This window comes from Ranitomeya imitator, chromosome 1 (genome assembly GCF_032444005.1).
Source record: "Ranitomeya imitator isolate aRanImi1 chromosome 1, aRanImi1.pri, whole genome shotgun sequence".
In the NCBI taxonomy this organism is placed as follows: Eukaryota; Metazoa; Chordata; class Amphibia; order Anura; family Dendrobatidae; genus Ranitomeya; species Ranitomeya imitator.
Genome location: NC_091282.1, coordinates 724,916,603 through 724,941,460, shown reverse-complemented (window position 1 = coordinate 724,941,460; position 24,858 = coordinate 724,916,603). Strand labels below are relative to the sequence as shown.

Genomic DNA, 24,858 nt, shown 5'->3' with positions numbered 1-24,858 from the left:
ACCAATTGACCACATCAGCACCCTTCTTGGTTAAATCAGTCAACGGTTTAGCAATGCTAGAAAAATTAGCGATGAAGCGACGATAAAAATTAGCAAAGCCCAGGAACTTCTGCATACTCTTCAGAGATGTAGGCTGAGTCCAATCATAAATGGCCTGAACTTTAACAGGGTCCATCTCGATGGTAGAAGGAGAAAAAATGAACCCCAAAAATGAAATCTTCTGAACACCAAAGAGACACTTTGACCCCTTCACAAACAAAGAATTAGCACGCAGGACCTGGAACACCATTCTGACCTGCTTCACATGAGACTCCCAATCATCCGAGAAGACCAAAATATCATCCAAGTATACAATCAGGAATTTATCCAGGTACTCTCGGAAGATGTCATGCATAAAGGACTGAAACACTGATGGAGCATTAGAAAGTCCAAATGGCATAACCAGGTACTCAAAATGGCCTTCGGGCATATTAAATGCTGTTTTCCATTCATCGCCCCGTTTAATACGCACAAGATTATACGCACCACGAAGATCTATCTTGGTGAACCAACTAGCCCCCTTAATCCGAGCAAACAAATCAGACAGCAGCGGCAAGGGGTACTGAAATTTGACCGTAATTTTATTTAGAAGGCGGTAATCAATACAAGGTCTCAGTGAACCATCCTTCTTGGCCACAAAATAGAACCCTGCTCCCAATGGCGACGATGACGGGCGAATATGACCCTTCTCCAAAGACTCCTTCACGTAACTCCGCATAGCGGCGTGCTCAGGTACAGATAAATTAAACAGTCGACCCTTAGGAAACTTACTACCAGGAATCAAATCGATAGCACAATCACAATCCCTATGCGGAAGTAGGGCATTGGACTTGGGCTCATCGAATACATCCCGGTAATCAGACAAGAACTCTGGGACTTCAGAAGGGGTGGATGATGAGATAGACAAAGATGGAACATCACCATGTACCCCCTGACAACCCCAGCTGGACACAGACATTGATTTCCAATATAATACTGGGTTATGGACTTGTAGCCATGGCAACCCCAACACGACCACATCATGCAGATTATGCAACACCAGAAAGCGAATATCCTCCTGGTGCGCAGGAGCCATGCACATGGTCAGCTGGGTCCAATACTGAGGCTTATTCTTGGCCAAAGAGGTAGCATCAATTCCTCTCAATGGAATAGGACACTGCAAGGGCTCCAAGACAAACCCACAGCGCCTAGCAAACTCCAAGTCCATCAAATTCAGGGCAGCGCCTGAATCCACAAATGCCATGACAGAATAGGAAGACAAAGAGCAGATCAAAGTAACGGACAAAAGAAATTTCGACTGTACCGTACCAATGGTGGCAGACCTAGCGAACCGCTTAGTGCGCTTAGGACAATCGGAGATAGCATGAGTGGAATCACCACAGTAGAAACACAGCCCATTCTGACGTCTGTGTTCTTGCCTTTCAGCTCTGGTTAAAGTCCTATCGCACTGCATAGGCTCAGGTTTATGCTCAGATAATACCGCCAAATGGTGCACAGATTTACGCTCGCGCAAGCGTCGACCGATCTGAATGGCCAAAGACATAGACTCATTCAGACCAGCAGGCATAGGAAATCCCACCATGACATCCTTAAGGGCTTCAGAGAGACCCTTTCTGAAAATAGCTGCCAGCGCACATTCATTCCATTGAGTGAGCACGGACCACTTTCTAAACTTCTGACAATAAATCTCTATCTCATCCTGACCCTGACACAGAGACAGCAAATTTTTCTCTGCCTAATCCACTGAATTAGGTTCGTCGTACAGCAATCCGAGCGCCATAAAAAACGCATCAATATTACATAATGCAGGATCTCCTGGCGCAAGGGAAAATGCCCAGTCTTGAGGGTCGCCACGTAATAAAGAAATAATAATTTTAACTTGTTGAACTGGGTCACCAGAGGAGCGGGGTTTCAAAGCCAGAAATAGTTTACAATTATTTTTAAAATTCAAAAACTTAGCTCTATCTCCAAAAAACAACTCAGGAATAGGAATTTTAGGTTCTAACATAGGATTCTGAACCACTAAATCTTGAATGTTCTGTACTCTTATAGTGAGATTATCCATCAAAGAGGACAGACCCTGAATGTCCATGTCCACACCTGTGTTCTGAACCACCCTGATGTATAGGGGAAAAGAAAGACAGAACACAGTGCAAAGAAAAAAAAAATGGTCTCAGAACTTCTCTTTTCCCTCTATTGAGAAGCATTAGTACTTTGGGCCTCCAGTACTGTTATGAACAGGTAATTCAGAACCACAATGGACCTTGAAGTTCAAAGCATACAAAGTGACCTGACATTTACCAAAAACATATGACGAGCTCTGAGACGTGGAAACTCTGCTGACCGCAATCCCTAATCCTATCACACCACACTAGAGGTAGCCGTGGATTGCACCTAACGCTCCCTATGCAACTCGGCACAGCCTGAGAAACTAACTAGCCCTGAAGATAGAAAAATAAGCCTACCTTGCCTCAGAGAAATTCCCCAAAGGAAAAGGCAGCCCCCCACATATAATGACTGTGAGTAAACATGAAATACAAACACAGAGATGAAATAGATTTAGCAAAGTGAGGCCCGACTTACTGAATAGACCGAGGATAGGAAAGATAGCTTTGCGGTCAACACAAAAACCTACAAACAACCACGCAGAGGGGCAAAAAGACCCTCCGCACCGACTAACGGTACGGAGGTGCTCCCTCTGCGTCTCAGAGCTTCCAGCAAGCAAGAAAAACCAATATAGCAAGCTGGACAGAAAATATAGCAAACAAAAATAACATAAGCAGAACTTAGCTTATGCAGGATAGACAGGCCACAGGAACGATCCAGGAGGAAGCAAGACCAATACTAGAACATTGACTGGAGGCCAGGATCAAAGCACCAGGTGGCGTTAAATAGAGCAGCACCTAACGACTTAACCTCATCACCTGAGGAAGGAAACTCAGAAGCCGCAGTACCACTCTCATCCACCAAAGGAAGCTTATAGACAGAACCAGCCGCAGTACCACTCACGACCACAGGAGGGAGCTTGGCCACAGAATTCACAACAGGGTATATCTGCATCTCCAGAGACACAGCTTGGCTGCAAAAAATCCTTCACAGACAAAGCTGGACAAGACAAAAATATGAATATGCACAGAACCATAAGGTCCACAGCAGGTGGACAGCAAAAACAAAGCCAGGACTTATCTTTGTAGAAAAGCACAGCAAACTGGAGAGACCAGAAGGGATGTGAATCCTCCAAAAACAATGGACAACTGGCAGGGACTAAAGAGTCCTGCAAAGCTATATACCCCAGTCAGTTTTGCAATTAGTAGATACACCTGTCCAATCCTGCAGTCTAGGCACAACAGCATTACCCTCTACAACCACCGGAGGAAGCCCAAAAGCTGAATTCACAACAGTGTATGGAGCGGAGCCGTGTGTGTATGAGGTGTATGGACCGGAGCTGAATGTGTACGAGTGGTACGGAGCGGAGCTGAAGATGTACGGAGCGGAGCCATGTGTGTATGAGGTGTATGGAGTGGAGCTGAATGTTTACGGAGCTAAATGTATACGAGGTGCACGGAGCGAAGCTGAATGTGTACGAGGTGTACGGAGCGGAGCCGTGTGTGTATGAGGTGTATGGAGCGGAGCTGAATGTGTACGAGGTGTATGGAGCGAAGCTGAATATGTACGAGGTGTACGGAGCGGAGCTGAATGTGTACGAGGTGTACGGAGCGGAGCCGTGTGTGTATGAGGTGTATGGAGCGGAGCTGAATGTGTATGAGGTGTATGGAGTGGAGCTGAATGTGCATGAGGTGTATGGAGCGGAGCTGAATGTGTACGAGGGGTACGGAGCGGAGCTGAATGTGTACGAAGGGTACGGAGTGGAGCTGAATGTGTACGAGGTGTACGGAGCGGAGCTGAATGTGAACAAGGTGTACACAGCGGAGCCGTGTGTACGAGGTGTACGGAGCGGGGCTGAATGTGTACGAGGTGTATGGAGTGGAGCTGAATGTGTACAAGGTTTATCGAGCGGAGCGCGTGTGTACGGATCGGAGCCATGTGTGCAAACTGTACGGAGCGCAGCCGTGTGTGTAGGAGTAGATATGTGGGGCCATTATACGGTATGGAGCATCATGTGCGGTCATTATACAGTATGGAGCATCATGTGGGGCCATTATACAGTATGGAGCATCATGTGCAGCCATTATACAGTATGGCGCATCATGTGCGGCGATTATACAGTATGGCGCATCATGTGCGGCCATTATACAGTATGGAGCATCATGTGCAGCCATTATACAGTATGGCGCATCATGTGCGGCGATTATACAGTATGGCGCATCATGTGCGGCCATTATACAGTATGGAGCATCATGTGTGGCCATTATACAGTATGGCGCATCATGTGCGGCCATTATACAGTATGGAGCATCATGTGCGGTCATTATACAGTATGGAGTATCAAGTGTGACCATTATACAGTATGGAGCATCATGTATGGCCATTTTACAGTATGGAGCAGCATGTGTGGCCATTATACAGTAGGGAGCATCATGTGCGGCCATTATACAGTATGGAGGACTGTGTGGCCATATTTTTTTGTTTATAATTATTCTTTATGAAACAGTGTGATCAGCAGTGCTAGATGGGTGTGGTTGGGACGTGGATATGGGTGTGACTAGTTATGAATGGGTGTGGTCAGAGGCGTGGCCTAAAATTTGCCGCGCCGCAAACTTTGTCCCTCTTTACCATCTTCAAAAGTTGGGAGGTATGACATGTTCTGTCTCTTATGATCAGTTGTCCCTGAGCTAGTGATCCGGCCCTCTAGCTGTTCCAGTCCAGCCCACAAACCAAGACAACCGAGGGGCTGAAAACAGTGGGCTGCACCATGCCCTCTCGCTGTCTCTGCCCTCCCGCTCACTGTCTCCGCACTCACTCTTGATCCACAATGATTGTATTGGTGGAGGAGGGGCCTCTGGATCCTTCCTCCACCAATCAGCGTGTGAAACAGGTGACGTGATGACCTGGCAGGCCTTTCTGGCATTTGCCAGAATTGCCAGATGGCCATTCCAGCCCTGCAAGGAGGACATTGTAAAGGTGCACTGAGCAGTGTAGCTCTGACCCCAGCACTAGTTGAAAGACAACACTTATAAAAATAAAAAAAGCTTCAGATCTGTTTCAGTGTCTCCCTTACCTTGTCTCATTCTGGGACAGCAACACTAATATGACCCTTCAGTGAGCTGTAAATCTGTCTTCGTCCTCAAGATTGATATTTAGCAGTTAATTATCAATTTGGGAAACAGAGGGGAGAAGTTGTTCCTAATTTTGGAAAGTGATATTTTTTCCAGCTACCGTAAATATTTTACAATCATGCTTAGATTTATTTGTAATACTGAATTATGTCCTTTTTCTTGAAGGGACAGAAAGGTCAATAGCAATTCTAAAGCAATTTGTTATCACCTATAACATTGCCTCTTGTGGCTAAAAATAATTCCTAGACAACCCCATCAAGTAATTGTTAATGTGCCCTTTCCCCCTCCTGAACAATAAAACATTTTTGGTGCACATACTAATGTAATTTGTTCAGGATTGATAGGCTAGGGTCACATTGCGTTAGTGCAACCCGTTTAGCGCTAGCGGGTTGCGCTAACGCAATGTTTTTAATGTGGCCGCGTCCCGGGGTCGCGGTAACGTCCCCGCTCTCGCAGATCCCCGATCTGCGAGAGCGGGGAACGGACCGCGGGCGCGCCTCGGACGCTGCAAGCAGCGTCCGCGGCGCGCCAGGAAACACCGGCGCGTCGCTAGCGCGTGCCGAACATGGCACGCGCTAGTGCTGCACGTTCCCATTGCCGTGAATGGGCGCGCTAACGGACGCGTTGCACGGCGTTAATTTCGCCGTGCAACGCTGTCCGTTAGCGCGTTCCCATTAACGCAATGGGAACAAAGCCATACTGATTCCCGTGCTCTGTAACTTGCCATCCACTCTTCATTTTCAGTTTTTAAGTGGGCGTTTCCTTTTCATCAGCATTCTGCCAGCACTTACGATACTGGAACATCCTTTCCCTCACTTTCCAGCCAGCATTATGCATATTGTGTAATGGCTTGCCAGCTGTGAAGGAAAGGCTACCTGTTATGCCGGTATGCAGGTTAATAGCTAGGAGAGAAGGAGTAAAGAGACAAAGCGAATGGGAAAATGGGTGATCCAGCTCGAATTGTTTGGAATAAAACTGACTTTTTTTTACCATTCTTGTTAATAACACATGGCAAGAAAAAAAGAGGCTAAACAATTGGGAACGCAGCAACAGATAGAAGGTGTTGGTGGATCATATCAATATATGTGGCTTGGAGGGGTTGATTCAACTGACAAATTCCCTTTAACGCTTAATAATACTATGATTTAGAGGATTGGAAACGTGTAGGATGTGTTACATTTTTATTGCATTTTTTTCTTGCCATGTGTTTTTAACGAGAACATAGTTAAAATGAATTAATTTTTTAGTTAAGAATTGGCACTTGATCACCTCTTTTACATTTGCTACACCTGAGAACTGGTTCCATTATCCGCACCAGGAGTACATCTCTTGATGGGACAGTGAGTTTATTAATCTCTTAATCTCTTAGAATTATTCAAAGAGACAAAGAGCTGCTTCTATTCATGTAAATTCACAGCATCTCTGCAGCTAAAGACAGATTATACTTACAGTGGGTATGGAAAGTATTCAGACCCCTTTCAATTTTTCACTTTTTGTTTCATTGCAACCATTTGGTAATTTCAAAAAAGTTCATTTTTTTCCTCATTAATGTACACTCTGCACCCCATCTTGACTGAAAAAAACCAGAAATGTAGAAATTTTTGGAAATTTAAAAAAAAAAAAAGAAAAAACTGAAATATCACATGGTCATAAGTATTCAGACCCTTTGCTCAGTATTGAGTAGAAGCACCCTCTTGAGATAGTACAGCCATGAGTCTTCTTAGGAATGATACAACAAGTTCTTCTCACCTGGATTTGGGGATCCTCTGCCATTCTTCCTTGCAGATCTCTCCCCAGTTCCGTCAGGCTGGATGGTGAACGTTCGTGGACAGCCATTTTCAGGTCTCTCCAAGGCTCTGGCTGGGCCAGGCAAGAATAGTAAGAGATGTTCTGAAGCCACTCATTTGTTATTTTAGCTGTCTGCTTAGGGTCATTGTCTTGTTGGAAGGTGAACCTTCAGCCAAGTCTGAGGTCCAGAGCACTCTGGAACAGATTTTCATCCAGGATATCTCTGTACTTGGCTGCATTCATGTTTCCTTCAATTGCAACCAGTCGTCCTGTCCCTGCAACTGAAAAGCACCCCCATAGCATGATGCTGTCACCACCATGTTTCACTGTTGGGATTGTATTGGGCAGATGATGAGCAGTGCCTGGTTTTCTCCACACATACCTCTTATAATTATCACCAAAAAGTTCTATCTTTATCTCATCAGACCAGAGAATCTTATTTCTTGGGAGTCCTTCATGTGTTTTTTAGCAAACTCTATGCGGGCTTTCATATGTCTTGCACTGAGGAGAGGCTTCCGACGGGCCACTCTGCCATAAAGGGCTGACTGGTGGGGGGCTGCAGTGATAGTTGACTTTGTGAAACTTTCTCCAATCTCTCTACTGCATCTGTGGAGCTCAGCCTCAGTGATCTTGGGGTTCTTCTTTACGTCTCTCACCAAGGCTCTCCCCCCCACGATTGCTCAGTTTGGCTGGATGGCCAGGTCTAGGAAGACTTCTGGTAGTTCCAAACTTCTTCCATTTAAAGATTATGGAGGCCACTGTGCTATTAGGAACCTTGAGTACAATTGAGCAGAAATTCTGTTACCTTGGCCAGATCTGTGCCTTGCCACAATTCTGTCTCTGAGCTCCTTGGCCAGTTCCTTTGACCTCATGATTCCCATTTGGTCTGACATGCACTTTGAGGTCTTATATAGACAGGTGTGTGCCTTTCCAAATCAAGTCCTATCAGTTTAATTAAACACAGCTGGCCTCCATTGAAGGAGTATAACCATCTCAAGGAGGATCACAAGGAAATGGACAGCATATGACTTAAATAGGAGTGTCTGAGCAAAGGGTCTGAATACTTATGACAATGTGATATTTCAGTTTTTCTTTCTTAATAAATTTGCGAAAAAATCTACATTTCTGGGGGGGTTTTTCAGCCAAGATAGGGTGCATTACTGATAAAAAAAATGAACTTTTTTGAATTTACCAAATGGCTGCAATGAAACAAAGCGTGAAAAATTTAAAGGGGTCTGAATACTTTCTGTACCCACTGTAACAACAAGCAATGGCAGCAAGTTAAGACAAAAGGAAGATATTCGTTTACCAGGGATTTGGAGTGATTTTTTGGGGGGATGTGACAACATACTTTTTTAAATAAAGTGCTTTCCCGCTTTCCTATGAAATTAGATCATGTTCTCTAAAAGTACAGCAACCATTTAGGCCATGTGCACAGGTTGCAGATTTTCCCGCAGATCCGCAGCGTTTTTGACACTGCGGATCTGCAGCAGTTTTCCATGCATTTTAGAGTAGCATGTTAACCTATGGAAAACTAAATCTGCTGTGCACATGCTGCGGAAAAACCACGCGGAAATGCAGCAGTGTTTTTTCCGCAGCATGTCAATTCTTTGTGCGGATCTGCAGCGTTTCTGCACCCATTGACTTACATTGAGTCAGGCACATCTGCAGCAAAACCGCAGATGTATAAAAGATCTGCGGTTTATCTGAAACACTGCAGATTGGGAGGAGGGAAGTGTATGGGCGGAGTGTGGGCAGAGCTATGTGTGTCTGTGTTTGCAGGCGGGGTCTGTGTGTGGGGTGTTGTGAATTCTGTTTTCGAACTCCCTCCTGTGGTCATGAATGGTACTTCAGCGAGTTCTGTCCATGGACTCCCTCTGGTGGCTGTGAGTCGAGCTGCTGCTTCTGAGGTTCCTTCCACAGGTGACGTAGTTTATTCTTTGGCTGGCTGTTCTATTTAACTCCACTCAGATCGTTACTCCATGCCAGCTGGCAATGTTCTTGTACTGGTTCAGTTCGCTCTTGGATCTTTCTGGTGACCTGTCTACTCCAGCAGAAGCTAAGTCCCTGCTAGTTAATTATTTGTTCATTGTTTCCTTGTCCAGTTGGCTATCATGATTTTGCTTTGCTAGCTGGAAGCTCTGGGATGCAGAGTGGCACCTCCGCACCGTGAGTCGGTGCGGTGGTCTTTTTGCACACTCTGCGTGGTCTTTTGTAGTTTTTTGTGCTGACCGCAAAGATACCTTTCCTACCCTCAGTCTGTTTAGTAAGTCGGGCCTCCCTTTGCTGAAACCTGTTTCATTTCTGTGTTTGTGACTTTCATCTTTACTCACAGTCAATATATGTGGGGGGCTGCCTTTTCCTTTGGGGAATTTCTCTGAGGCAAGGTAGGCTTTATTTTCTATCTTTAGGGCTAGTTAGCTCTTAGGCTGTGAAGAGGCGTCTAGGTCGTGTTAGGTACGCTCCACGGCTATTTCTAGTTGTGTGATAGGATTAGGGGTTGCGGTCAGCAGATCTCCCACTTCCCAGAGCTTGTCCTGTGTGAGTTTAACCATCAGGTCGTTCCAGGTGCTCCTAACCACCAGGTCATAACAGTGGGATCATCGGTGCTGTCCGTGGGTGTGAGGGGGTCTGCCGTGGCTGTCTGGGGGTCTGTGGGCTATCCGTGGGTGTGCGGGTGTCTGCTGGGGCTATCCAGGGGTCTGCGGGCTGTCCGTGGGTCTGCCGGGGCTGTCCAGGGGTCTGCGATGCTATATGCGTGTGTGTGCAGGCATCGTCCGATGGAACTACGAGTCCCAAGCGGCTATGCCTGCTACAGTGACAGTGATTGACACATTAGCCAATGATGGGACAGTAGTAGTCCCATCATCCGGCTAATGTGTTGAATGTAAAAAAAAAACAAACAACACATACACACATATACAGTACATACAACATAGAGTACATACAACATAGAGTACATACAACATAGAGTACATACAGTACATACAACATAGAGTACATACAGTACATACAGAGTACATACAGTACATACAACATACAGTACATACAGTACATACAACATATAGTACATACAACATACAGTACATACAACAGAGTACATACTCACCAATCACCTTGATCCCGAAGCCCTCGATCACGTGTAAAAAATATTAAAATAATAAACCGACAGTATACTCCCTGATCCGCAGTAATCCAATTAATACGAGTGTCCCACGACAATCTCCCGTGGAGAGCTGCCACATCAGCTGATGCGACCACTCTCCAGGGGCTCCGGCGATACAATGGCGGAAGGTATCCTTCTGGGCTGTATCCCTCCGCCACTGTGAGTATAGTTCATACTCTTACTTGCGGCACTGCTGCGTGGGAATATTCACACACAGCATTGCCATAAAGTGAGAGCAAGGAACTAATGTAACCTCTTCAGTCTCCTGTCAGTGTGTCACTGGAGGCCCTACAGAGCGGTGACATCAGCCAATGTCATTGTTCTATAGGGGAGATCGTCATGGAATCCTTATTAATTGGACTACGGCGGAAAGGGAGTATACGGTTGGTTTATTATTTTTTTATTTTTTACAGATGATCGAGGGCGTCGCAGGAATTAGGCGTTGTTGTAGGTATGGTGAAATTAAGGATGTTAAAATACTTTATTCTTATGTGTGTTTTTTTAAACTCTTTCACTACTATAGGATTAGTAATGCATATGTGTCTTATTGACACCTCACCATTATTAACCGGGCTTAATGTCACCTTACAATACAAAGGTGACATTAACCCCTTATTACCCCATATCGCACCACTACACGGGAGTGGGAAGAGAGGGGCTAAGTGCCTGAAATGGCGCATCTTACAGATGCACCATTTCTGGGGCGGCTGGGTGCTGGTATTTGTAGGTTTGGGGGGGGCAAAATCCATTCTAGGCTATGAATATCAGCCTGCAGCTGTCTGCGTAGTCTTTCTGGCTATAAAATCTAAGGGGACCCCTCATCATTTTTGGGGGGGTCCCCTATTTTAATAGCCAGTGAAGGCTATTCAGACAGCTGCGGGCTGATATTCATAGCCTGGGAAGGGGCCATGGGTATTACCCTATTCCCAGGCTACAAATATCTGTCTCTCATTCCTTCTGAACAAGGAAAAATAGTGAAAAACCAGCTCACCTATTAGGCATTTGTTGTGGGGAAGCCCGGATACCGTGCAGTCATCACGTGGACTGTTTGCCTTCTCATTCCTTCTATCTGTCTATCTATCTTTCTAGCTCATATCTATCTATCTATCTATCTATCTATCTATCTATCTATCTATCTATCTATCTATCTATCTATCTATCTATCTATAGATAGATAAAAATCCAGAAAAATTGGAGGCAGCACACTGTTTGTAGTGAAAAGGAGCTATTTAATCAGTCCAAAAGGCAACATTTCAGTCCCAATAGGAACCTTTCTCAAGCTTTCTCAAGGGCTAATTAAATAGCTTCTTTACACTACAAGCAGTGTGCTGCCTCCAATTTTTCTGGATTTTTATAATTGAGGTATTTGCCTGGGGGGCTCTGCACCCGGACTGTTTCTTTGTGTGGCTCGAATTTTCTTCCCCATAGATAGATAGATAGAAGAAATGAGATAGATAGATAGATAGATAGATAGATAGATAGATAGATATGAGACAAATAGATAGATATGAGATAGATAGAAGGAATGATAGATAGATAGATAGATAGATAGATAGATAGAAGTGAGATAGATAGATAGATAGATAGATGATAGATCTGTAGATAGAAGGAAAGAGATAGATCTATAGATAGATAATATCTATTGATCTATGTATAGATACATCTATCTCATTCCTTCTATCTATCTTATCTATCTGTCTATCTATCTGTCTATCTGTGTGTAATGGAGTGTGGGTTGGAAAAATGTAAGAGAGGAAGTTGGACAAGAAATTACCTCACAAATCTTTTTTTTTGTTCAATAATAGATCTTTATTTAGCTTTCAAAAACGCATACAAAAATGCATCAAATCCTCACAAAAAAGACACCTGCGTTTTCTGCCAAGAGATGCGGATTCAGTGCGGAAAAATACGCAGGCAAATCTGCAACGTGTGCACATACCCTTAAAATATATGAAACCGCACGAATGGCAATTCCTTAGGCTAGGTTCACACTTGCGTTGTGCAGTCCGTTCAACAAATCTGTTAAACGGACTGCACTAACGCAAGTGCCGACTTTGGCACTGCGCTAGCGCAGATGGAGCAGTGCATTAGCAGTGACGGACCCGGAAAAGCTGCAGCCCGCGTCTCGGGTCCGTCACTCAATGACGGCACATCGATGCGTTCGCCATTGCAAGTAATGGCGGCATTAATGGACTGCGCTACACCGTGTTATGCTGCGGTGTAACGTAGTCCGTTAAACGGGTTCACACAACGCAGTGTGAACCCAGCCTTATTTACAAATTATCATAAACATTCCATTAACTTCTGAAGGATTTTTTTTTAGAATCTTTAGGTCTGTCAAAAGACACAAACTACCAGCCACTGTAAGGAGGTTGCTTTCCCTGCTCCTTACCTGGAACCACTTAGGCTGCTTTCACACATCAGGTTTTTTGCCGGTTGCCGGATGCGGCGTCGCGCCACATCGCCGGATCCTTTTTTTTTTCAAAGAAACCGAATGCAACCGGACGAGCCGGATCCGTTTTTTTAGCCGGATCAGGTGTCCGGATCCGGCGAAAAACCGGATCCGGCTCATCCGGTTGCATCCGTTTCGTCCGTTTTTCTATCCGTTTTTTTACGGATCCGGCTTTAAAAAACGCCCCCTGAAAGGCTAAAAAGGTGATTAGCCGGCTGAAAACTATATATACAGGGTTCTTAACATCTGTGACAGGTTGGAGAGGAGCAAGCTACAGAGCAAGATGGATGGCATTATTGCAAAGATTCTGCAGAACAACGTGGATTTCATCACAGAGGCGAATCGATTAAAAGCTATTGTGATTGAGAAAGAGGAAGAGAGACAGCGTGTCATGCGTCTGCGACGACGCCGTTTGTGGATCCACCCCATCACGGCACAGAGAATGACCCGGGGAGTCTTTTCAACGTTGTATATGGAGCTTCGAGGTGACCCTGAAAAGTTTTTCTGCTATGTTCGGATGAAAGCGGAGAACTTTGATATATTGGTGGAGCGGGTTGAACATCTGATAAGAAGGAGTGATACCTATTGCCGATTCTCCATTACCCCGGCTGAGCGTCTGATGGTCACTCTTCGGTAAGCATTCTTTTTGAATCAACTTTTGTTGTGGACTCTTTATTTGATATTTTGAATTTGTAGTAATTTCTGCCTTCCTTTTCTTCACAGATTCCTAGCAACTGGTGAATCCCTGTCTTCCCTACATTTTTAATTCAGACTGGGCATTTCCACAATATCAGGAATAGTGAGGCACACTTGCCGTGCACTGTGGGACTGTCTGCATGAAGAATACATTCCACATCCCACAATGCAGACATGGTTGGAAGTAGCTGACAGATTCCTGGAAGTGTGCCAGTTTCCCAATTGCTTGGGTGCGGTGGACAGGAAACACATCCGTATTGTGAAACCGGCTGGTTCTGGATCTGAGTATTTCAACTACAAGAAGTACTTTTCCATCGTGCTGATGGCCATCGCCGATGCGGATTACAAATTTGTAGCGGTGGACATTGGGGCGTATGGCCGTTCTAATGATTCGCAAGTTTTCAAACTGTCTTCTATGGGGCGGCATTTATATGGAAAAACCTTTCAATTTCCCCCCCCAAGACCACTGCCTCAAACTTCCGAGCCACCAATGCCATTTGTATGTGTTGGGGATGAAGCTTTTCAGCTTTCAGAGCATCTTTTGAAACCCTACTCCAGCCGTGGTTTAACCAATACTAAAAGAATTTTCAACTATAGACTCACACGTGCAAGGAGAATGGTGGAGTGTGCGTTTGGGATCCTAACCGCCAAATGGAGAGTTCTCTTGACATCCATAAACTTAAAGACAGACACTGTGGATGAGGTGGTGAAAGCGTGTGTTGTCCTCCACAATTATGTTATATCCAAAGAACAGCTTTCCATTGACGACCACTCTGCCGAAACCACCTTGATGGATTATAGCATCCAGACATACAGAAGTTCTGCCACAGTGTCCAGAATACGGGATCACTTTGCAGAATATTTTATTTCACCCCAAGGAAGAATACACTGGCAGGATGATAGAGTTTAAACACTTTGTATATACCTAGTAATAACTTTAACCTTTACCCATGTTGTGTACCCCATGTTGTGTACCAGTTTGGTTTTTACCCTCATGTTGCGTACCTGTTTGGGTTTACCTTTTACCAATGTTGCGTACCTGTTGTTTTAACCTTACCCATGTTGTGTACCAGTTTGGTTTTTACCCTCATGTTGCGTACCTGTTTGGGTTTACCTTTTACCCATGTTGGGTACCTGTTTGAGTTTATTTTTAAACCAAGATGTGCATACCCAAAGTACTACTGTTATCAATAAACCTTTTTTAACAAAAGTGTTATTTGTGCCTAATGAATAAATACAAGAGAGTTTTCAACCAAAAACTTTTATTAACATAATGTAACACACAAAAAAATGGGTACTAAATGTTTTCATACGTCGGGGTGGAGATACTATTGGAGGCACTGTCTGATAGGGACAATTCGACAGTGGGAGTGTGGAGAGAGGAATGTGATGGTGGTGGAGAATGTTCAACGTTTAGGGTTGAAGGAGTGGAGAAAGCTATTGAGCGGGTGGACAAGAAAGTGGGATTGGGGTTAGAAATTTGGTAGGATGGAGGGGTGTAGGAAATGTTTTGTGAGGACTGGGTGGCAGAATGAGTGATGTGTGTAGAAGATGTTTGGGAAGAGGGTGATAGAGTCTGTTGGAAGTGGGCAGGGAGAGGAGGCGAGGATGAAGTAGATGTGAAGTTGTATGGGTCGGGATCATCATATGGGTGGGAAGTGGCACGGGAGGGAGGCTGGTAGTGTGGATGGTGTGAAGGGGCACGTGGCTGGTGGTGTGGCTGGTGGGAAGGGTCACGGGAACGCTGAAAGTGTTGTGGCTGTTGGGACGGGGCACGATGTGGATGATGGCGAGTTGGGCAGGATGGGGCAAGGTCAGTTTGGCGATACGGGTCAGGAGGATGGTACTGGCTGTAGTGGTGGACAGTGGAGGAAGGGGGGCCAGTTGGAGGATGGTTGGAAAGACTATCTGCTCTAGAGGCAATTAGCGCTAGAGTAGACTGGCAGGATTCCATTACTTGCATCTGCTGAGAAGTAGATAGCGTCTCCATTTGCTCAAGCACTGACTGAAAAAAAGTGTTGTTCGGTGACTGTTTTGCCTCTGAACGCATCGTTACCAGAAGTGTATGCATCTCGAGCATACTTTTATTTATGAAATTGAATCCTGCAGCCATTTGCTCGGACAAAACTTTCAGACAGTTCTGGAACGATGCGTTCAGGTGCAAGAACTCGGGAGCATAACTATGTATCTGACCCCTCTGGCGAAACCGCCCCGATGCTACAGGTGTACTAGAGGTGGCTGCAGCAGAAGGGTGGGGTACAGGAAACGCTATGTTCTCACCAGCAGCTACATGCAATGGAACCGGCCAGGATGCTCCAGCGCTCGTGGATGGGAAAGAGGGATCGGTAGAGTGGGAAGGTTCAGAGTGGGAAGGTGCAGAGTGGGAAGGTGCAGAGTGGGAAGGTGCAGAGGGTTCCTCACTGTTAAAGTGTCCCTCGGTGGCGGCCTCCTGAGGGATCGCCCCAGAAGTGTTCAATTGTGCTGCAGGCTCCCGAGTGCTCCCAACGGTACTGTGGAAAAAGAGAGAAACAAACAATTAATATACTGTCATTGCATGGCCCTGGCTGAAAGAGCAAAAGAGGTTAGACATGTAAAACATTTGTGCATGTGGTGGGTAATATTTACCTTCGGGTGACCATCGTTGACCTGAGGAACGACAGGGCCCTTGCGTATTTATACGTGCTCCTGCGTCCTCCAGATCCACTCGGGGCCTGCATCTCTTTATTGAACTCCTTCTTAAAGCGATCCCTGATCGACCGCCACCTTTTCACAATCCGCTCACCTGTTAAAATAGGAGAAAGACAACTTGGTAAGAAACAGCATTTTAGAATGCATCACCAAAACTGAACTGAGGATACTTACGTTCTTGAATCTGGGCCTGAACATCTAGGTCCTCCCACCTCGGAATCAGTTCACAGCAGATTTGTTCCCAGAGTCGACGGGTCACTGAGAGATCAGCATGGCGGCGGTCACCCATATTCCACAACGGCTCCCTGTCTCTGACAAGATCGATGAGGAGGTCAATATCAAGGCCGACCTCCTCACCGTCCGAATCTGGAGCACGCTGTGAAACCTGTGGGCCCATCATACTGTTTTATAAGGGAGCTGTGGGCCCATCATACTGTGTATAAGGGTGCTGTGGGCCCATCATCATACTGTGTATAAGGGAGCTGCGGGCCAATCAAACTGTGGATAAGGGAGCTGTGGGCCAATCATACTGTGTATAAGAGAGCTGCGGGCCCATCATATTGTGTATTAGGGAGCTGTGGGCCCATCATACTGTGTATAAGGGAGCTGCGGGGCAATCATACTGTGTATAGGGGAGCTGCGGGCCAATCATACTGTGTATAAGGGAGCTGCGGAGCCATCATATTATGTATTAGGGAGCTGTGGGCCAATCATACTGTGTATAAGAGAGCTGCTGGCCAATCATACTGTGTATAAGGGAGCTGTGGGCCCACCATACTTTGTATAGTGAACTGTGAAGGCATTAAATTGTGCATATGGGAGCTGTTGGCCCATTACACTGTATATAGTGGGGGTCATTATACTTTCTATAGTGGAGCTCTGTCAGCATTATACTGTGTAAAGGGGAGCATTGGGCTTATCTACTATATAATTGTCTAAGGGTCACTTCCGTCTTTCTGTCTGTCATTCTGTCTTTCTGTCACGAATATTCATTGGTCGCGGCCTCTGTCTGTCATGGAATCCAAGTCGCTGATTGGTTGTGGCAAAACGCTCACGACCATTGCCACGACCAATCAGCGACAGCCACAGTCCAGCGGCAATATGGCTGCTCTTTCCTCCCCGCAGTCAGTGCCCGCTCCATACTCCCCTCCAGTCAGCCCTCACACAGGGTTAATGTCAGCGTTACCGGAGCACGGTGTAACGCACTCCAGTTACGCAGCTATTAAACCTGTGTGACCAGCTTTTTACTATTGATGGTGCGTATGCAGCATCAATAGTAAAAAGATCTAATGTTACAAATAATAATAATTAAAAAAAAACGTTATTCTCACCCTCCGATGTGGCGTCCTGTCCTCGGCAGTGCAAGCGGCAGGTTCCAGTGCTAAGGATGCTGTGCGAGAAGGGCCTGCCATGACGTCTCGATCATGCGACCGCGCCGTCATCACAGGTCCTGCGCTCATACCAACCCTGGGACCGGAAGCTGCCGCATGCACCGCACACAGGCGACAGGACTACAAGGGGCCCTTGGTTGGTGAGTATATGTTTATTTTTTAACCTGTTACATACGTGGCTGGGCAATATACTACGTAGCTGGGCAATATACTACGTGACTGGGCAGTATACTATACCTACTAAATATTTGTTAAAATATGCAATACAATTTAGGTATATTTTTATTTATTTTTCAATTTTTAAAATGACCTATAATACTACATACAAGGAACAAATACCACAGCACTATGACCAGATGACATATTACCACCACAGTGATCGAATAATATAAAATACAAGGAACAAATACCGCTACACCATGACCAGACCGCAAATGACTGAATACTACAATACTGATCAGTAATAAAAAATAAAAAACCACAATACTATCACCATCAGTGCCATTATGCACAGGAGATCTGTAATTAGTAAGCAGTGTCTGTGTACAGGTAATACAGTGATCACCGGTGACATTACTCACAGAAGCTCTGTATATAATGTATAGGTAATACAGTGATCACTGGTGACATTGTACACAGGACCTCTGTATATAGTATACAGTGTATAGTGTCAGTGTATAGGTAACACTGACTCACCAGTGACGTCTCTAGGTGAAGTCCTTCATCTTTCATCCAGCACAGACCGCCATCACTTCATCCAGCCAGGACTCGTCTCTGCAGGAAATAACACAGTTATCTCGAGTTCCGCTTGTAGAACACATTACTTAATTTTCCCAACTTCTACATTACACCACATGAAGAAGGCAACATAGTATCACTCTACACAGTAACAGGACCGCCCCCCCATTTAAAACAGTATACTCAAAAAATAAAATAAATACATCACTGCAATAATAATATCCCTTAATTAGCCCCTATGGTAATATTCACCATCCTAGCCCCCGTGTGTCTCATTCCAGGCTCCAGCCATATGTTCTCCTATCCTATGAGTATCCATTCTGCCCCATATGATCTCCCCATCCTGCCCCATCTGTCTCCATCGTATCCATCCTGCCCCATCTGTCTCCAATCTTGCCCCATCTGTCTCCATTCTGCCCCATCTGTTTCCAATCCTGCCCCATCTGTGTCCAGCACTCTGCCCCATCTGTGTCCAGCACTCTGCCCCATCTGTGTTCAGCACTCTGCCCCATCTGTGTCCAGCACTCTGCCCCATCTGTGTCCAGCACTCTGCCCCATCTGTGTCCAGCACTCTGCCCCATCTGTGTCCAATCCTGCCCCATCTGTGTCCAGCACTCTGCCCCATCTGTGTCCAGCACTCTGCCTCATCTGTGTCCAATCCTGCCCCATCTGTGTCCAGCACTCTGCCCCATCTGTGTCCAGCACTCTGCCCCATCTGTGTCCAGCACTCTGCCCCATCTGTGTCCAGCACTCTGCCCCATCTGTGTCCAGCACTCTGCCCCATCTGTGTCCAGCACTCTGCCCCATCTGTGTCCAATCCTGCCCCATCTGTGTCCAGCACTCTGCCCCATCTGTGTCCAGCACTCTGCCCCATCTGTGTCCAGCACTCTGCCCCATCTGTGTCTAATCCTGCCCCATCTGTGTCCAATCCTGCCCCATCTGTGTCCAATCCTGCCCCATCTGTGTCCATTCCTGCCCCATCTGTGTCCAGCACTCTGCCCCATCTGTGTCCAATCCTGCCCCATCTGTGTCCAGTACTCTGCCCCGTCTGTGTCCAATCCTGCCCCATCTGTGTCCAGCACTCTGCCCCATCTGTTTCCAATCCTGCCTCATCTCTGTCCAGCACTCTGCCCCATCTCTGTCCAGCACTCTTCCCCATCTCTGTCCAGCACTCTGCCCCATCTCTGTCCAGCACTCTGCCCCATCTCTGTCCAGCACTCTGCCCCATCTCTGTCCAGCACTCTGCCCCATCAGTGTCCAGCACTCTGCCCCATCAGTGTCCAGCACTCTGCCCCATCAGTGTCCAGCACTCTGCCCCATCTCTGTCCAGCACTCTGCCCCATCTCTGTCCAGCACTCTGCCCCATCTCTGTCCAGCACTCTGCCCCATCTCTGTCCAGCACTCTGCCCCCCTGTGTCCAGCTTTCTGCCCCCGTGTCCAGCTTTCTGCCCCCCCTGTGTCCAGCTTTCTGCCCCCCTGTGTCCAGCTTTCTGCCCCCCCTGTGTCCAGCTTTCTGCCCCCCGTGTCCAGCTTTCTGCCCCCCGTGTCCAGCTTTCTGCCCCCCCTGTGTCCAGCTTTCTGCCCGCCCTGTGTCCAGCTTTACTGCCCCCCCTGTGTCCAGCTTTCTGCCCCCCCTGTGTCCAGCTTTACTGCCCCCTCTGTGTCCAGCTTTACTGCCCCCTCTGTGTCCAGCTTTCTGCCTCCCCTGTGTCCAGCTTTACTGCCCAAACCAAACCCCCCCTGCCCCCCATCCCCCCCCCCCCCCCCGTATCGCCGCTCTCAATAAAAAATAAAAAAAGTTCTGCTTACCTGCCACGCTCCTGCTCTCTCCACGCAGCTGCACCGTGCACTCACCGGCGACTGACAATGACGTCAGACGTTGGCGACCTGCACGCTGCGGCTGGCGGCTGTTAACTATTGACATGCGGGCGCGGGCCCGCACGTCAATAGCGTTAAACAGCTGTAGCGCGGCTGCCGGTAGGGGCCCGATGCGGGCCCCCTCTGCTCACCGGACCCCATACGCCAGCCACGGCTGTAATGCCCTGATGGCGGCCCTGCACACGTGGCTCCGCTCCATACACCTTTCACACTCTGCTCTGATCCGTACACCTCGTACACACATGGCTGTGCTCCGTACACCTCGTACACACGCGGCTGTGCTCTGTACACCTCGTACACACGGCTCCGTGCACCTCTTACACACGACTCCGCTCCGTACATCTTTCACATGCTGCTCCGCTCCGTACACACTCGGCTGTGCTCCGTACACCTCGTACACATGGCTCCGTACACCTCTTACACACGACTCTGCTCCGTACACCTTTCACATGCTGCTCCGTACACCTCGCACACACGCGGCTGTGCTCCGTACACCTCGCACACACGCGGCTGTGCTCCGTACACCTCGCACACATGCGGCTCCGCTCCGTACACCTCGTACACACGCGGCTGTGCTCCGTACACACGCGGCTGTGCTCCGTACACCTCGTTCACACGCGGCTGTGCTCCGTACACCTCGTACACACGACTCCGCTCTGTACACCTCATACACACACGGCTGTGCTCCATACACCTCGTACACACACGGCTGTGCTCTGTACACCTCGCACACACGCGGCTCCGCTCCGTACACCTCGTACACACGCGGCTGTGCTCCGTACACCTCGTACACACGCGGCTGTGCTCCGTACACCTCGTACACACGCGGCTGTGCTCCGTACACCTCGTACACATGGTTCCGTGCACATCATACACACACGACTCCACTCCATACACCTTTCACACGCTGCCCTGATCCATGCACCTCGTACACACACGGCTCTGCTACATCCACCCTGTAAACACTTCCTGACCTCACACATACGCTGCCTTACCCTCCTCCGGCGCCATGGCAACCAGCAGAGTCCTGTACACGGAGGTCCTCCTCCCGATCATGTGACCCCTGACTCCTCTTATCCTGTGACCTCATCACAGGTCCTGTGCACAGAGCAGCCATCATGTGGTGTGCTGCTGTGCGGGCCGGGTGCAGGGACTCGGGGAGCTCTCAGCTGACCGGGCAATATCACATACCTCCCAACCAGTGCGGGACAATTAATGTCCCGCCCGGGATCGCGGGGCTGACTGTCAAAATCAGGACAGTCCCGCTGGATCCGGGATACCATACTTCTGTGCACCTGTTTGTAAAAGTCTTTCTCTCTCTCTCTCTCACTTCCGTCTGTCTGCCCTTCTGTCACGGTTATTCATTCGCTGATTGGTCTTGCCAGCTGCCTGTCATGGCTGCCGTGACCAATCAGCTACGGGCACAGTCTGGAAGAAAATGGCCGCTCCTTACTCCACGCAGTGTCCCCGGCGATCCGCTCCATTATCTCCGCTCCCCGCAGTCAGTGTCCCCGGCGCTCCACTCCATATTCCCCGCAGTGTCCCTGGCGCTCCGGTCCATACTCCCCGCAGTGTCCCCGGCGCTCCGGTCCATGCTCCCTGCAGTCACAGTCCCCGGCGCTCCGCTCCATGCTTCCCGCAGTCCCTGTCCCCGGCGCCCGCTCCATTCTCCCCTCCGGTCACCGCTAACACAGGGTTAATGCCGGCGGTAACGGACCGCGTTATGCCGCGGGTAACGCACTCAGTTACCGCCGCTATTAACCCTGTGTGTCCCCAACCTTTTACTATTGATGCTGCCTATGCGGCATCAATAGTAAAAAAAAAGTAATGTTAAAAATAGTAAAAAAAAAACAAACCTGCTATACTCACCCTCCGTTGTCCGCTTGCGCCTACCGCCATCTTCCTTTCCCAGCGATGCTTTGCGAAATTACCCAGAAGACCTAGCGGTCTCGCTAGGAACGTTAGATTTTGCGCCCATCGGCACAGCGCCGTTGGATCCCAGGAGGCGGAGAGACGGGACGCTGAGTAGCAGCGACGAGAATGGTGAGTATGTTAGAGCTACAAGGGGCCCTCGGATCGTTAGGTGAGTATGTTTATTTTTTATTTTTTAACCTGTGACATACGTGACTGAGCAATATACTACGTAGCTGGGCAATATACTACGTGGCTGGGCAATATACTACGTGACTGGGCAATATGCTACGTGACTGGGCAATATACTACGTGGCTGGGCAATATACTACGTGGCTGGGCAATATACTACGTGGCTGGGCAATATACTACGTGGCTGGGCAATATACTACGTGGGCTGTGATATATACTACGTCGCACTACATTCATATTCTAGAATACCCGATGCGTTAGAATCGGGCCATCATCTAGTGTATGTATATGTACCTATGCACAGTGCTCATATGTATCTGTGGGACACAAAGATAATCACAGTACACTATATATACTGTATGTGTATATACAGTGGGGCAAGAAAGTATTTAGTCAGTCAGCAATAGTGCAAGTTCCACCACTTAAAAAGATGAGAGGCGTCTGTAATTTACATCATAGGTAGACCTCAACTATGGGAGACAAACTGAGAAAAAAAAATCCAGAAAATCACATTGTCTGTTTTTTTATAATTTTATTTGCATATTACGGTGGAAAATAAGTATTTGGTCAGAAACAAAATTTCATCTCAATACTTTGTAATATATCCTTTGTTGGCAATGACAGAGGTCAAACATTTTCTGTAAGTTTTCACAAGGTTGCCACACACTGTTGTTGGTATGTTGGCCCATTCCTCCATGCAGATCTCCTCTAGAGCAGTGATGTTTTTGGCTTTTCGCTTGGCAACATGGACTTTCAACTCCCTCCAAAGGTTTTCTATAGGGTTGAGATCTGGAGACTGGCTAGGCCACTCCAGGACCTTGAAATGCTTCTTACCAAGCCACTCCTTCGTTGCCCTGGCGGTGTGCTTTGGGTCATTGTCATGTTGAAAGACCCAGCCACGTTTCATCTTCAATGCCCTTGCTGATGGAAGGAGGTTTGCACTCAAAATCTCACGATACATGTCCCCATTCATTCTTTCATGTACCCGGATCAGTCGTCCTGGCCCCTTTGCAGAGAAACAGCCCCAAAGCATGATGTTTCCACCACCATGCTTTACAGTAGGCATGGTGTTTGATGGATGCAACTCAGTATTCTTTTTCCTCCAAACACGACAAGTTGTGTTTCTACCAAACAGTTCCAGTTTGGTTTCATCAGACCATAGGACATTCTCCCAAAACTCCTCTGGATCATCCAAATGCTCTCTAGCAAACTTCAGACGGGCCCGGACATGTACTGGCTTAAGCAGTGGGACACGTCTGGCACTGCAGGATCTGTGTCCATGGTGGCGTAGTGTGTTACTTATGGTAGGCCTTGTTACATTGGTCCCAGCTCTCTGCAGTTCATTCACTAGGTCCCCCCGCGTGGTTCTGCGATTTTTGCTCACCGTTCTTGTGATCATTCAGACCCCACGGGGTGGGATTTTGCGTGGAGCCCCAGATCGAGGGAGATTATCAGTGGTCTTGTATGTCTTCCATTTTCTAATTATTGCTCCCACTGTTGATTTTTTCACTCCAAGCTGGTTGGCTATTGCAGATTCAGTCTTCCCAGCCTGGTGCAGGGCTACAATTTTGTTTCTGGTGTCCTTTGACAGCTCTTTGGTCTTCACCATAGTGGAGTTTGGAGTCAGACTGTTTGAGGGTGTGCACAGGTGTCTTTTTATACTGATAACAAGTTTAAACAGGTGCCATTACTACAGGTAATGAGTGGAGGAAAGAGGAGACTCTTAAAAAAGAAGTTACAGGTCTGTGAGAGCCTGAAATTTTGATTGTTTGTTTCTGACCAAATACTTATTTTCCACCATAATATGCAAATAAAATGTTAAAAAAACAGACAATGTGATTTTCTGGATTTTTTTTTCTCAGTTTGTCTCCCATAGTTGAGGTCTACCTATGATGTAAATTACAGACGCCTCTCATCTTTTTAAGTGGTGGAACTTGCACTATTGCTGACTGACTAAATACTTTTTTGCCCCACTGTATATGTATGTGTGTATTAGAACCTGAGTGTACAGTAGTTATCTGTGTCTATAATTATATATATATACAGTATACTGTATATGCTACATATAATGCACACACATACACACAGTAGGTAGTAAGTGTAAAGGTAAATATCACTTAAAGGGAACATGTCAGCAGTTTTTGCCGCTATAAGATACGGCCACCACCTTTAGGGCTTATCTACAGAATTCTGTAATGCTGTAGCTAAAACAGCAAAACGAGGCAGACATGCTTACCTGCCTAGGCCTCTAAACAAATGCACTATCAGGATGCAGTGGACCCATGTGGTTAAGATGGAGACTACACCATCTTAACCACATGGGTCCACTGCATCCTGATGCATTTGTTTGTCTGCCTCGTTTTGCTGTTTTTTCTAATTTTTGGAGGATCTCTGAATCCTCTTCTTGTGCTCTTGCTGTTTAGAATTAGGACTCGTAAGCGTGGGGAACCTTGACGCGGGTTACGAGCTTGCGTATTTGGGCCAAAGTATAAACTAATACCTCACAAAAAAAATTTTATATATATTTTTTTGTGTTTTTTTGCACTTTTTTTCGGGGTGCAGTTGGGCCCATTTTTGTCTTGTAAACTGTGGTGTCTGTTCACATGGGGTGCATTTGGATAGCGCTAGGCAGGCCCGCCTGATCTAATAGAAGGGTGTCACTACTAGGCCTGCCTGGATGCT

At 47.1% G+C, this 24,858-nt stretch overlaps 2 protein-coding genes across 2 annotated transcripts in view; one reads left to right on the top strand and one right to left on the bottom strand.

Moving 5' to 3' along the window:
- The window catches only part of LOC138644220 (transmembrane protein 151B), a 114,141-nt gene that overhangs the window by 52,769 nt on the left and 36,514 nt on the right, over positions 1-24,858 (top strand). The window lies entirely within an intron of this gene.
- LOC138658061 (uncharacterized) lies at positions 14,547-16,414 on the bottom strand. The gene is made up of 3 exons (XM_069745628.1): positions 16,241-16,414; positions 16,004-16,160; positions 14,547-15,888 (listed from the first exon to the last, which is right to left on the bottom strand). Exons 1-3 carry the CDS (start codon positions 16,353-16,355, stop codon positions 14,676-14,678), a joined length of 1,485 nt encoding a protein of 494 aa, XP_069601729.1. The 5' UTR covers positions 16,356-16,414; the 3' UTR covers positions 14,547-14,675.

Coding starts and splice junctions, on each gene's coding strand:
- LOC138658061 (XM_069745628.1), bottom strand. CDS start 16,355: ATGGGTGACCGCCGCCATGCTGATCTCTCAGTGACCCGTCGACTCTGG. Junction 16,161..16,240: donor TCAGGCCCAGATTCAAGAAC/GTAAGTATCCTC, acceptor CTATTTTAACAG/GTGAGCGGATTGTGAAAAGG. Junction 15,889..16,003: donor TCAACGATGGTCACCCGAAG/GTAAATATTACC, acceptor CTTTTTCCACAG/TACCGTTGGGAGCACTCGGG.